Source organism: Podarcis liolepis, assembly GCF_965112155.1.
Source record: "Podarcis liolepis genome assembly, chromosome: 10".
NCBI lineage: Eukaryota > Metazoa > Chordata > Lepidosauria > Squamata > Lacertidae > Podarcis > Podarcis liolepis.
The window spans coordinates 31,903,918-31,919,419 of record NC_139562.1 but is presented as its reverse complement, the minus strand read 5'-3'; the positions used below and the strand labels follow the sequence as shown (position 1 = coordinate 31,919,419).

Here is a 15,502-nt window from a genome sequence, read left to right as displayed (position 1 = left end):
CGACTCTGGGGTTGCGGCGCTCATCTCGCTTTATTGGCTGAGGGAGCCGGCGTACAGCTTCCGGGTCATGTGGCCAGCATGACTAAGTCGCTTCTGGCGAAGCAGAGCAGCGCATGGAAACACCGTTTACCTTCCCGCCAGAGCGGTACCTATTTATCTACTTGCACTTTGACGTGCTTTTGAACTGCTAGGTTGGCAGGAGCAGGGACCGAGCAATGGGAGCTCACCCCGTCGAGGGGATTCGAACCGCCGACCTTCTGATCGGCACTGTACAATTGAAAAATAGGCATATGGACACACACAGAGGGGGGGGGGAGTTTCTCTTTCTTTCTTTCTTTCTTTCTTTCTTTCTTTCTTTCTCTCTCTCTCTCTCTCTCTCTCTCTCTCTCTCTCTATCTCTCCTTGACTTTAAAATTTACTGAGCATTGGCAACACTGGTGCGAAAACGCCAGCTTGCCCTGAAACGCAGCAGCAGGGTTACAGGCTATGGGGGGGTGGGCTCCCTTTGACTCTTCAGGTTCCCTTAAGTATAATCCTTCTTGACTAACATCATGGGTCCCTTCTTTCGCCTTTGCTCCTGGGCTTCAGGCCCGTGACTGCGACTGCCAGGCTGCATTTTCTCTGCGGGGCCCTGTACAAGCATTGAGCTGTACACGTCCTGGCTTGCTTTCCCGGGCTTGTAAGCCAGCACCGGAATGCTCACACCAGCTTCCCCTTGAAGAGATGCTTGAAAGCGTTTGGCCCTTCGCCGGTACTCACTGGCTCATTTATGGTTTTTTCCAGAGCTCCTAACGAGGAGCTTAATCTGTCCACGATGACGAGCCTTTGCTGATGTTGGCTGGAGTGCCTACTTGCGGGTAATAAGCTGGCATCAACTGAGTTTTAGGAAAGCTTCTGTTTCATTTTAGGAGGTCAGTTGGTATCAATATTTCTATCAATGTCTAGGGTTGGCATACATCTGGAATTTCCCAGACATACCTGGAATACTGCAAAATGTCCAGGAAAATCCGTAGGTATGGCAACCTATGTCGGCATTTTTTGTGATTTTGCCAAAAAGAGCTCAACAACTTTTGTGTCTGGATTTTCACTTTTTGAAATATGGCAACCCTAATCACGTCCTCCTAATGCACGTGTGCCACTAAGGGTGGCTTACAACAATTTAGAATCACAATGCAATAAGTGGACTGAAATGCAAAGGATGTAATGAAAGAAATAACAAATAAAAAACATAACATTAAATATCCTTTGAAAAGCAACCAGAAGAGTGAACGGAAGATTATTTTTGTAAAACTACCTTAACAAGCAAAAATCTTTATCAGTGGGCAAAAGACAACTGGGGGGAGGGGGTTGCTCAAGCTGCTGTCCCGCCAAACCCCAGTTAACCTATCAGCACTGTTGGGAGGCGGGGCCAGTTTCATAAATAGGATGAAGAACTTTTCTTTTTGAACTGGATATGGAACAACTGACTGGTTCAAAATTGGGAAAGGAGTACGGCAATGCTGTATATTGTCTCCCTGCTTATTTAACTTATATGCAGAAATCATCATGCGAAAGGCAGGGCTGGATGAATCCCAATTAAGATCGCCGGAAGAAATATCAACAACCTCAGATATGCAGATGACACAACCTTGATGGCAGAAAGTGAGGAAGAATTAAAGAACCTTTTAATGAGGTTGAAAGAGGAGAGCACAAAATATGGTCTGAAGCTCAACATCAAAAAAACGAAGATCATGGCCACTGGGCCCATCACCTCCTGGCAAACAGAAGGGGAAGAAATGGAGGCAGTGAGAGATTTTACTTTCTTGGGCTCCATGATCACTGCAGATGGTGACAGCAGTCACAAAATTAAAAGATGCCTGCTCCTTGGGAGAAAGGCAATGACAAACCTAGACAGCATCTTAAAAAGCAGAGACATGACCTTACCAACAAAGGTCCGTATAGTTAAAGCCATGGTTTTCCCAGTAGTGATGTATGGAAGTGAGAGCTGGACCATAAAGAAGGCTGATCGCCAAAGAATTGATGCTTTTGAATTATGGTGCTGGAGGAGACTCTTGAGAGTCCCATGGACTGCAAGAAGATCAAACATATCCATTCTTAAGGAAATCAGCCCTGAGTGCCCACTGGAAGGACAGATCGTGAAGCTGAGGCTCCAATACTTTGGCCACCTCATGAGAAGAGAAGACTCCCTGGAAAAGATCCTGATGTTGGGAAAGATGGAGGGCACAAGGAGAAGGGGACGACAGAGGACGAGATGGTTGGACAGTGTTCTCGAAGCTACAAACATGAGTCTGACCAAACTGTGGGAGGCAGTGGAAGACAGGCGTGCCTGGCGTGCTCTGGTCCATGGGGTCACGAAGAGTCGAACACGACTAAATGACTAAACCACAAACAACAACATAAATATGTATATCCTGCTTAATACCAGAATAGGCTTCAAAACTATTTACAAGTATAAAAACCAATTACACAAGCATTAAAATATAAACATCTATAATTAAAATGCACAGTGACACAATCTCATTAAAACATGAAAATATAAACACTTCTGGAAGTGGAGAGCCTTCCGGGAAGAGGGAAACAAACCTTTCCCTTTCTCTAGCTAAGAATGTGCTAATTTGGTCTGTGCAAAGAAAGTCATTGGGAGGGAACTCAGACACAAGTCAGGCTGCAGGTCAGAGAGTAAAAATCAAGCCCTAGAAGCATCTTGGGGTGGGGAATCAGTATCTGCCGAGGTGTTCATGCTGTGAATTTCCACCTATATTCAACCTGTATTATGTGTGTAAATTGGGGTGGGAAATAGCTCCTTCCCATTTGCCCCCATGTGCCCTGCATCCTCCCTCCATCACATCACTCCTCCTGCAGTTAGTTTGGGGGAAAGCCTAATTGCAGTGTGATGATGCTTTGTGGTTGGGGTGTCACAGCTTGGAAAAGGGGGGGGGTTAACTCTCCCTGTCCCATGCACTGCAAACACCATCCCGCAAATGTAGGATAACCAGCATGCTTAAATCTTATTAATGCATGAAGGAGTTAATACCATAGACTAAGCTGTCCTGCCAGGCTTAGCTATATCACTTCCCTTACCTTAGGAGGAAATAGGTAATCAAGTCTATTGTCCGTCCCCCCAATCTACCTTTGAATTCATTGTGTGAATAAGGTTTGAGCTGGTTGCTCCAGCTCAACTGCATGGCTCTCACCAGCCACTCTTGTGGTCCTGTACCAATAATTTAGGAACTTTACCACTTTGTAACTAAACTAAGTTTTACTAGCTGTGCAAATTTTCTGCTGGTGTATGGAAAAGCACATAAAACAAAACTTTGAAGAGTTTTTTAACTTACCAAACGTGTGGTTTTTTCCTGTGCTGGGGTGGAAGAGCGAAATTTTGGAACTCACTTGGAAGGGCATATTTTAAAGGTCTAACAGCCTATATTTCCACACTTTACTGCATATTTTGTGACTTTAAATCTCTGCTAGGGTTATCTCACCAAAGAGTTTTTGCCCCAAACTTGGATCCTGGCATACAGTATTTCATATATATAGCCAGCTGCTATCTCCAGGAACTCCATCCCCCCTCTAGCATTTATGTTTGAAATCCCCTCCTGCTGGCAATGAGGTTTCTGTTGTGTATGACATTTGGGGTTAGAATCATGGAATTGTAGAGTTGGAAGGGTTCACAAGGGTCATCTAGTCCAACTCCCTGCAGTTCGGCAATATTTTTGCCTGATATGGGGCTCCAACAAACAACCTTGATATTAATAGTCTCCTGCTCTACTGACTGAGCTATCACACAGGGGTTGCAAGATTCCAACCCCAAACTGCATGGATCAATGCACCACAATCCTTTTTAACACTTTGCCATACTGATCCTCCATTATATCAATGAAAAGAATAGCTTTGATTATTCCCATAATAAATAATACAACTGTTGTTGCTGCTGCTATTCTACTACAAAGTACCTTAGTGGTCAGTGTCAGATCTTGTTCCTAAATCAGATGCAGGAACTCTTTACAAAATATATAGGTTTCTGAGGAACGGGCCACTGTAAGCATCCTTTAATTCCGGAATGGAAAACCCATAGTCCTCCTGAGGTCCTCCTCTCAGCGTGTGCTTTAGCCCATCAAGGTGAAGTTTGTTTTAAGCAAAGGCTCAGTGGAACTTGGTAGCAAGAGCTCATGGCTTTTTTAGGAAAGCATATCACAAGCATATCACCTAGCATGAGAATGAGAACTATTCTTCAGCCAGAACCAAAGAATACCACAGAAAGGTTATCCATTAACCATCATTTTGCTTGAAATGGCAGATAAACGAGTCCTTGATTGCTCTAGCTTCACATTTCACAGTAATCTGTGTCAAGAAAAATGCATGCAGTTGCGATCTTCACTTAAGAATCTCCTGCCAGGAATCTGCTGCCACCCAGTTTGCTTCTGTGTCAATTTGCATGAAGAAAGAACCATTTGGTATAACGGACTCTGGAGCCACACTATCGTAAGTGCACATGCCTTGGCCCAGGAGCCCCTGGGAATTGCAGGAAAGGCTCCTAGTGTTTCAAATGCAAATGTGACACAAATTATAGATGTTCCTTACGTCAAGTAATTTGGCACTTCATGCTGAAGTTATGAAAGCCATTGTGAAAAGGTATGAGAATGCAAGAACTGCTGGGTTTGGGCTATTCTCTAGGGCTTTTGTCTTATTATTATTTTAAAAGTTATCATGCAAGTTGCCATAATTTTTCTGGGGAGGTTTTTGTGGGGTTTTTTGCAGCTGATTATATTTTCCTGTTAAGAAAGCAGATGTGCTTTTACATGTATAACAGGCTGCATTCGGGAACCTCAGGCCTGGGGTCCAAACTTCTGGATAAGCAGAGTTGTAGCCTCTAGGCCTCTCTCACTAGCCCTCATGACTCTTATAAGCTACACTCCCTGCCCCTGCCATATCTCTCCAGGCCATGGCCCTCTCCTCTTGTCTTGCTGTGCACCCTTCCTTAAAGTGCGCCTGTCCATCTGGAGTGTGCCCTTGAACCATCCCCCACAAACGTCCCTGAAAAAACAGGACATCCTGTTTTTCCCTGCGAGAGCACGGCAGCCATTTTGGGCTCCGTGATCTTACACGGGTCATGTGACTCACACAAGAGCATGACCAGTAAGACATGCGCCCTGGTTTTGGGACTCAACATGTTGGAGTGTATGTTGAACTGTCATAATGCCTCTTGCTTACCTGGATACAAAGAATTATACCTCTTGCACTGCCCACATTTGGACCCACCTACATTTTCCCTCTCAGCCTAGGGTTGCAATACATCCGGGATCTCCTGTGCATATCCGGACCACTGCAGCCGGCAGCAGTGTCTGCTTGGAAATTGGTGAAAATTCGGACAAATGGCAGCCCATGGCAGCAGTGCGTTTTGGCTGACTTCACATAGAAATACCTCGAAAACGTCATTTTTACTTTTTTTGCAATTTAGCCTGAAAAGCTCAACAGCTTTGCCCCCTCCTACTCTCACCCTGCCCACCATTGCTGCAGGGATCCTGTAAGACTATCCAGGACGAAATGCGGCCCCCAAGTGAAAAAAAGGCTTGCCACCCTTGGCAGCTAAGGCCTCAGGCCCAGTCACTGATATCCCCAATTAAAGTAGTGAGGCTGGAGGAGAGTTGACGCCAGTCACAGTGTCCCACTCTGAAACAGATGGGCCAGTCGCCTGCCTTGGTGCAAGGCAAGTTTTTAATCCACACCCAGAGGATATGTCCACAAAGAGCCTGGCAAGCCCTGGATCAGTTCTCATAAGGAAAGATTATACATTATGCAATGGAGAACAACAGATAAATTCCCCATAGGTCAGTTATGTGGGAAATGAATACATAAAAAAGAAATACCCTGGAAGCCCAGAAAAATGGAAATAATAGCAACAGTGCCATGTTGGCAACAGCCCAGATGCCAACACAGTAGCCCACACAGTAGCCCACTTATAATATGGCTTAATTGTTTCTCCATTGCCAATAGTTATGTATCTATTGTTGGTTTTGAGTTTCAGTTGTGTTTCAATGGGCTTTTACCTAAAAAGTGGGATGGATGTTTTTCCAAATGAAATGAAATGAAATGAAGGGCAGCTGACAAGAAGCATGATCCAGACTACCAAAACACATCCACATTGTACGTTTTGGTGGACAGCCCCCAAAATTCTGATTCGAAAACAAATGATAAGATATTCTCTTTGCCCTCTTCCCCCCCCCCCTTATAGAACGTGAATAAATTCTTCTTGTTGGTTTGGTTTCCTCTTGGTGCTAGACCAAAGCCCCTTATCAGGTTCAGCAAAGCTGCAAGTCCAACTGAGATTTTTTAAAAATGATGTTGGGGACACCGGAGCTGGTCCCCAACACTGGTGTTCATGATGCAACTCACAGACTATATAACCATGAAAATTGTTCAGCCCCATTCAAGAAAAACTGAGCTCTATCAGCAGATGAAAGAACAAAGCTGTTTCCCCTTGCAGTTTTAAGCGCTGAGAAAAGGAGGCACCCATCAAACAGAAGCCTGTTCCATTCTGAGCAGGGAGGCTTATGCAAGAAATGAACAGCAAGGGCACATACCTTGCTGTGAATGTCTGGAAAGGCAAGCAGGTGCAAAGGGTAAGCAACGGGTGAACCGAAACGACACGTGAAAAAAGTGTCAGAATTATACTCACAGTAACAACTGCTTAGGATCTTTACTTATGATGGCGCTGCTTAATTTCCCTCCATACCTTTTCTAGGACGCTCACAGATCTCCTGAAACAGCCAGGAGGACATGGACCATCTGACATCTTGCCAGAGAGCCACATTGGCAGTGTGCAGGTCCAGATTAGCGATGGGTTTTCTCGATCTCCCAGGAATAGCACAGGTAAGATAATCACAAAGTCCTCAGCTGTGTGCATATTAACAGCTCAAAACACAGCTAGACCGTTCTCCTTCTCCCAGCCAAAAATCCAGGAACTGCAATTTGTTAAGGGCACAGTAGAGTGGGGGCAAACTACAGTTCCCATGATTCTTTGGGGGGAGGCATGTGCTTTAAATGTGTGGTATTGTATGCAGCCTGTGTAGGAGAAAACTTTCTTTGTATACAGAATATCCCAGGTTCACAAGTTGCTCATCCAGTGCAGTGTAGTGGTTAAGAGTGGTAGACTCATAATCTGGTGAACCGGGTTTGTGTCTCCGCTCCTCCGTCACACTTCTCTGAAGTCTCCCAGCCTCACTCACCTCACAGAGTGTTTGTTGTGGGGGTGGGAGGGAAAGGAGATTGTTAGCCGCTTTGAGACTCCTTAGGGTAGTGATAAAGCGGGATATCAAATCCAAACTCCTCCTCCTCCTCCTCTTCTTCTTCTTCTAGAGGGTTTGGTGACAATTCACACAACCAGTTTGGGGGAGGGCATCACCTGACCTGAGTGAAACAACCCAAAAGAGGACTTCTACGCACTGGATGTCCAAGGAAACACCTAAGGCTTCTTCCCTTTCAACATGGCAGGGATAGATACCTAGAGTCCATAGAAACCTAGAGACAGCCCCTCCCCCCCACCTCACGTCCTTGCATGACCTATATAATGCCTATCCTCAACCCTCAATATGCCAAGCTGCCCTCAGAAAACCTTTAGTCTAAGCACTACTTGGTATCAGTAAAGGAAGAAAATATATTCTCCCTCTCTTTTTGTTGAATGTTGCATGCCATTCCATATTTATAGCCTACCTTTCCTCCCCAAAGGCAGCCCAAGGCACCTAAGGGGGTGGGGACACAAATGCAATCCATTCATCCGCATCAGTATCAACTGTAGAACAAACTTACCAAGCCCATAAATGCCTACATAATGTATGCAAATGTATACAAACAGTAATCCAGTACTGCTGCCCCATTAAATGTTTCCAGCAGAGCATATGTGTAAGAGGCAGAAACTTAAAGCGTTTCTGCTACGCTGCCTCCATGGGTGGGGTGGGGGAGAAGCTGTACTCGTTGGACTTCTACCTGTTCCACTTATTTTTGGAAGCACCTAGGAACCCTGGGCAGGGAGGGATGATAATGATGACGACAATAGTTTTATTTTTTATACTCCGCCCAACTAGCCGGGTTTCCCCAGCCACTCTGGGCGGCTCACAGCATATATCAGAACATACTAAAACATCAAACATGGCTGCCTTCAGATGTCTTCTAAAAGTCAGATAGTTGCTTATTTCCGTGACATCTGATGGGAAGGTGTTCCACAGGGCAGGCACCACTACCAAGAAGGCCCTCTGCCTGGCTCCCTGTAATCTCGTTTCTCGCAGTGAGGGAACCAGCAGAAGATTCTTGGAGGACCTCAGTGTCCGGGCAGAGCGATGGGGGAGGAGACGCTCCTTCAGGTCTATGGGGCCAAGGCCATTTAGGGCTTTAAAGGTCAGCACCAACACTTTGAATTGTGCTCGGAAACACACTAGGAGCCAATGAAGATCCTTTAGGACTGGTGTTACATGGTCCCAGTGGCCACTCCCAGTCACCAGTCTAGCTTCTGCATTCTGAATTAGTTGTAGTTTCTGGGTCACCTGCAAAGGTAGCACCACATAGAGTGCATTGCAGTAGTCCAAGCGGGAGATAACTAGAGCATGCACCACTCTGGCAAGACAGTCTGTGGGTCTCAGCCTATGTACCAGATGGAGCTGATAGACAGCTGCCCTGGACACAGAATTGACCTGTGCCTTCAAAATGTCCAAAAGTCCAAAATGACTCCCAGGCTGCGCACCTGGTCCTTCAGGGACACAGTTGCCCCATTCAGGACCAGGGAGTCCCCCACACCCACCCGCCCCCTGTCCCCCAAAATAGTACTTCTGTCTTGTCAGGATTCAACCTCAGTTTGTTAGCTGCCATCCATCCTCCAACCGCCTCCAGACACTCACACAGGACCTTCACTGACTTCACTGGTTGAGACAGATAATAGTTACTGGCCAGTATAGAAATATTGTTAAATAATAAGAATAAGAATACTAATATTGGAACAGATAGCTTTCATGAGCATTTTGTAAAGGGAACAATTGGCAGTAATCCTTTCCCTGTATCTTTTCAGCCTCTGCTGCTCTTGAGCGGGGGGTGGGGGTGGGATACCCCTGCGGAGAAATGCAGCTGGTCATCATGGGGGGGGGGATGTGTGACCTCTGGCAATGTCAGCCCCCACATTTTGCAAGGTGAACAGTTGCCAGGGTGAAAACCATCTGAGCGCACCAGTGACTAGATGAGGGCAGGATTCCCCCACATGCACACTTCCCCCAAACATTTTACACATACAATCTCTTCCTTGCTAATTCTTGCAGTGGGGAGGGGGGGGGCTGGCAGGCAAGGGGCTATCTCTGCTCCGATTTACATCCAGCTGATGGAGGGGGATGGTTTGCTGCTGCTTCTCTTTGTGTTGTGACTCAGTTCTGCCTGGGGCCGAGAGAGCGTTCTGCCTCCTCCTCTCTTGTTTGCCCATGACACTTGTCCCAGTTTAAATACAGATTTCCTCCCTCCTCTCCCTGCCTCCCTCCCTATCACCTTTGAACATTGGTTAACTGAAGTGAGAACTGACGAGTGTCACTCGCTTGAGGCCCTGAAGAATGAAATCTGAGCGATAACCACATTGGCAGCCACTGCCAGGGGTATCATTCAGATCGTCGTCATAATCGCCATCGCCTAATACTGCCGGGCCCCCAAATCCTTAATTAAGGCTGGGATCCATTATCCCCGACATGCTTTGCAAAAGGCACAAACTCTGCCCGAAAGGTTTTGCTGTCACAAGATTAACCGGCAGCAGGTGGTGAGGTGAGAAAAGAATTACAGAACGCAAGCAAATCAATAGGCTATGGAAAGCCTCCTCCTGTGTTTCAAAGGCTGTTTGTTGTGTTACTGTTCTGCTCATCCCAATCTCTGAGTGGCAAGAGGCTTCAGAGATTCCTGTGCTTACCCAGGGTTCAGTTTCCTTGGATTGAAGGCCAGTGGAGACTGTGGCTTCTTTAGCATATATAGTCTTATTTACACATGTATACAGCCTAAGCATAAGATGGAGGGGTTCACAGCATTAACCCTTCCAACAGATCTTGCTTCCCCACTAGGTTTCCAGGGAAGCCCCTAGCCTAGGTTGCCACCTTTGGGACAAGTCGTGGGGGGAGGGGGATTGGGGGGCTAAAAAATACTTTACCTGGTGCAGAATGAAATGACCACAAAGCAATCCATTACAATGGGTTGTTTCCAATGCTGGTCATACTCATAGAGTAGACCCAATGAAATTTATGGATATAAGTTAGTGATGCACATTAATTCCAATGACTCACATCTTCCCCACCTGCTGAATTTCTGCCTGTCAGAAGAATGGTAAAGGTAGAAACCCAGCCAAAGAAAGAAAGAGGTGGAGAGAGCAACAAATTCTGTTTCTCTTCCTAACAGAGCTTTGCCTTCAACCTCCCTTGCCATATAGCTACTAATGCCAATTCATTCACACAGACATAGTCAGACAACTTCATCCAGCCACTAGGGTTTACATCTTTTCTTGTCACATATTTGAGAATTCATCTGTTGAATTGTAGAATTGTAGAGTTTGAAGGGACCCTAAGGGTCATCTACTCCAACCTCCTGCGATGAAATTTCTAGGTGGTGACCTGGCATTGGAGGTGGGTGGTAGGTCTTTGTCCTTCTCCATCAACTGCTGTTACCTCCAGAAGTCTGTCTGCTGTGCCTCACTGTCTCTCTGCCTGGCACGAGGTCCACTTTCTTGGGAAACAGAATTTGCAATTCTCCTCGCACTTGGGAGGGCCTAGGACACTGAGCGGATTGTGCTGAAGCCTTACCTTGCCACCTCCTTCTGCTTCCAGACAAGAACCACTTGAACAACGCTGTGGTTAACCCCTCCAGCATCTCACAGATTGGGCTGTCACATTCACACAACAACCGGCTGCAAATGGCAAGCACGCTGCCACACCAAGCGCCCGACTATGCCAAGTATGCAACTCTCAAGGCTGTAGGTAGGTATTGCGGCACTGCGTCTCCTGCCGGGCAAAGTAAGGCTGGCATTTGCTGGAGGAAGGCTGTGAGAGCTGGTTGCCCCAGTGTGGTATGATATATCTCCATGTACTCAGGCCTATCTGCCCATTGCTGTGTACGGGGTGACATCATCATTGTGTCTTTGTTGACTAGGGGTGGGGAACCTCAGGCCTGGGAGCCAAAACATGGGTCAGGCTTTTCCATCTGGCCATAGTCCAGACCATGCCCCTTCCCTAGGCAGGCTTCACACCCTCCTCAGGTGTTTTTGCCCTGCTGCAATGTGTTCTTGAACTGTTGCAATGTCTCTCGCTTGCCTTGATGGAAAGATGTTTGCATGGGGTGTGCCTAGGAACCTCTGACAGAATGTAGCCTTCTGTGCAGAAGTGAGATGGCCTCTGACATGTATGAAGCGGGGGGGGGGGGAGTTGTAAGGTCCACAAGGAAGTGGGACCATTGGGCTGGACCAAGTTTTCCCCACCATGTTGCTGGCCTTCCATTTTGCTGGATAGTAGCTGGAGAATGGGGAGAAACTGGATTCAGGTCGCATTTAAAGATAAACCTCATTCCACTTTCCAAAACAACACATGAACTGGAATGCTGCCACCTTTTGAAACTCATGCTTTTTCCAATTTTGCAGTGCAGTTTTCCAGCTGTGCAATGTGACAAAAGTTCATATACGAGGGGGACATGTGCATAAAAAGCATATATTAGTGGATAAAATTATGCATTATATTATGGGAAATTGTGTTGTGAAAAATGTGTTTAGGCAAAATGCATATGAAAACGTGCATATTAGCAGTTCATATGTAAATGCTGATGCATATTAACGAGGACTTTGGTTGTTGTTGTTGTTGTTTTAAAAATACAAGTTGATGTGAAAATGTGGAGAAGTGAAACATGAGAAACTGAGAGAAACCAAAATTCACAGATTCGCCCATCGCTCGTAGTAAATGCTGGATTTCACTAATGCCGGAGGAAGATTGAATGAGGTGGGAAAGAAAGGAAAGTGATTGCAGGGGAAGAAAAACATGAGCTAAGACAGAAAAGGGAGCTGTTTTGGAGAGATGAATAAGTCATGAGCTGAGGGCAAACAGAATGAGTCTCATGGCCCAACTACAGTGGGGGTGTTGAATACAGAGCAGATGACTAAGAGCTGGTGACAAAAATAATTTAACGTGGATTAGTTGCCCTTTAACAAATATTAATCACCCCTTTATACAATTATTATTCCTCACACTTTGGAAGAGTTTTTAAGGCCTTAAGACAGCCTTTGACGGCATGGTGCCCTTCAGGTGTTTTGATCTACAGCAGCTTCAGTCAGCATAGCTGTGTAACGCTAGGGGTGGATGGGAACTGTAGTTCAAAACATTTGGGGGACACCAGGTTGGCAAAGGCTGGATTAAGGCATGGTGATGGATTCTACCAACAGGCAACAGCTGGAGAGCCTCCATTGACCACCCTATGACATAGAGAAGGGGTGAGCACCTCCATCACTCTGTGCCATTTCTTCAGCTTTTAACCTATTCAAGAAGGCCTCGTTGTTATGGTAACCACAAACAAAGTTATTTAAAATAAAGGCCTATGCAGAATGCCAAAGCCTATCTAGCTGTACTCAAAACAATGATGGCTTTTCCTGCCAATATCAAAATACCTGCATGTTTGCTCTTTGATGTAATTATATATTAGACTTTGTATCATTCTTATCTAAATTGTTGAAATCTACCATTTTGTTGACTATGGTTTGACTTGCCTGTCATGTTAAGCCAAACCATCGCTTTGCACAAACCTCTGAGCTCTAGGAGAGGAGGTAGTGACTGCTTTGCTCCTCCTTGTTCATTCTGCTGCTGTGCTATGCCATGGGTTGGCTTAGCATATCCTTTGAATCTGGGCTCACGGTTCAGCCGTCTCTAGACTAACCACAATTTGTAACCAAGGTTTGTCCTATGGTTCACAGCTTGTGGCTTGTTCAGCAGAGATAAACTACAAGCTTGGATTCAGACAACTTGCCAAGCCAAACCATGGCTTAGCTGAGCACAGCAGAATGACTCTGGGAACCTGCACAATCCTGCATTAATGTGTGGTTTGGCTTAGCCTGACACACAAACCAAGACTGCGTGTGCCTAAAGCTTTCAGCAGACCTGACATTAACCTTCTCCTGCTTATGTACAGATGGAATTAGTTAACATTTAACATCCCTAACCCTCTAGTGATACTCACAAGCAGGATGGTTAGATGGTTACAGAGCTGTCAGGAGAGCCATCACAACCTTAAAAACGTTTTGCCCTTCGTTTTCTGCTCTGTTCCATATATTCCCTTCCAGAAAGTGCTCCTGAGGAATTCTACAAGCGGTTTCCTGTGGTGGACATGCCGCCATCAGCCACGCTGTCCTTCCCTCCCTTGACGCTACACCAGAAAGACGTTTCTCCCTTTCAGGATGGCTGTGCTCTGATTGGCTTGGCAACACCAGGACAGAAGGCCAAAGTGATGAAAGCCAGTGCCCACACACTGGCAGGCAGCCCGGCCTTCAAACCAGGGTGGGATCCCAACCACCCTGACCTTCGACGGCAGGCCTACACCACCAAGCGCCAGTTCAGCATCGAGAAGCTCCCAGAGGTCTTCAGCCAGACGCCCACCCACTATGCCCAGCAGCAGCGGCCCTTCTCCACCAACAGCAAGACGGAAGTCACTGTCTAGAGCAGACCTCCTCCTCAATCTCCCCTCCCTTTGAAATATTCAAGCAGCCTGTGAGGTGCGGCCTGCCTTGTCAAGCTGGAGCTCCTAGTGTTGACTTGGCAGAGCAACCCCCTCCTCTCGGCTGGCACTGCTGGGTTCTGTGAGAGAGCGAGGGAATTTGGAAGGAAGCTTGGCCACCGGAGCTGAGGGATCGTCTGCAGCTCCTGACAGAACTTGCCCATTTGCTGTGGCCCTCTGTTTTCTGCACCCTGACAGAACTCGGCCAGCATGCGTGGTGAAACCGGCATGCATGTCGCTCCACAATTCGATGCACGACTCTTGTTTGTAGCTCACGTCTTCATCACATCGCACATCCCAGAATGGTCAGCATCCACCGGAAACCTGAGGACTCCACTACCGTTCTGCATGGAGATGCATCAAAGGGAAAGTTGGCGGGGTGGTAAATAAAATATATCATTCTTTTCCCCTCGCCAGGAAAGGCCAAGTCAAAGGACAAGACAAACTGCTGCAATAATTAACCAGAACATTGTGTTTGAACATTTGCCCAATATAACATTCCTCTTCTGCCTTTCCTGGTGGTTAAACAAATGCAAAAAATAAAAATAAATGGGAATACAACAATGAAAGCAGTAATAAACTGTTCAAAAGGGGAACTGCCAAGGGCTGGAAGAAATTTTTACACAGTTCCCTTTGTTCTTCACTTGATTCTTGTCCTTCTCTAGCAAACCTTTCGGTTTAAGGCCATTTGTTAATATTTCTTGTCGCATATAAAACCTATATACTGCTGACACGTTTTTTTGCCTGCCACTCGTCAGAGACTCACTATCATGGATCCTTAACGGGGATTGAAAAAGGAGGGGCATTGCTTTCTAGGGGATATTTCCCACCAAACTCTGAGAAAGGGTAGTGCTGCCTATCATGAAGGTACAGGAAGAACCGTGCTGTGAAGAGTGTGGAAGAGTGTGATTATGTGTCAGGGGAGAGTGTGACTCGTGCACCTTCTTAGTGGCATTGCCCATGGAGCCTTGTAGAAATGTCAGCCATAGGTTGGAAAATCAGCTTTCTTATTTAAGGTTTGATCTAGCAAACCAAAAAGGAACCAGTGTGACTGGAGTCGGTGGTTCACCACAATAGCAAGAGATGGCCTTCATTTCACAACACTGAGTAGGAAATATGTGTATAGACTCATAACATAAGCCAGACTTTCTGATTTGTCATGGTTTACAGTCAGCAAGCAGCATGTTGTCCTTCTCTATCAAACCACTGTTTGCTGTGCCACCATTTCTCTCTCCCTCTTTGCTCCTCTCCAGCGCAAGGGGAACAAACAAGCCAGGAAACCTTGGTTTCCTATTACACCCAAACTAGGGATTGCGATGTGTTGCTCCCTAATAAGTCATAGCCAGCAAGCCAACAACAAATCACCTGGCAATCATGTCTTGTTAAGGAGCTTGTGTTCCAAATTCAGTCATACTGTTAGAAACTGGGGGATGCCCTCTGCTGACAAGGGCCTGGTGGTCAGGCTTCAAATATTGGCATAAGTTCAGTGTTTTTAAATTGGGCACAGGGTTACTCCTTCATTTTTCTCAGGATTAGTACTTAAGCTGTTGGTCCAAGCTCGTTGCCCAAAAAAGCTGCTTCAATTGGTTTGTCTTCAGACCTTCTCTTACATATGCCCTAAAATCAGTAAAACAAAGACTGTGGGATTTTGCCTTCTGTGATCTGTGGGCCCCCTCATTCTCATCCTGCTCACCAAGTGCTGTGAGTATACAGTATGTCAGGTCATTTTACACAGTTGAAAATTTAAAGA

The 15,502-nt window shown here is 46.1% G+C and overlaps 1 protein-coding gene across 1 annotated transcript in view; it reads left to right on the top strand.

Annotated features, from left to right (window-relative positions):
• SHISA8 (shisa family member 8) overlaps window positions 1-14,481 on the top strand; it is a 33,124-nt gene extending 18,643 nt beyond the window's left edge. The window contains exons 2-4 of the mRNA XM_083462605.1: window positions 6,743-6,870; window positions 10,833-10,982; window positions 13,322-14,481. Of these exons, the coding sequence (XP_083318731.1) occupies window positions 6,743-6,870; window positions 10,833-10,982; window positions 13,322-13,695 (652 nt within the window). The 3' untranslated portion in view covers window positions 13,696-14,481. The remainder of the gene's footprint in view (window positions 1-6,742; window positions 6,871-10,832; window positions 10,983-13,321) is intronic.
• The last annotated feature ends 1,021 nt before the right edge of the window (window positions 14,482-15,502 follow it).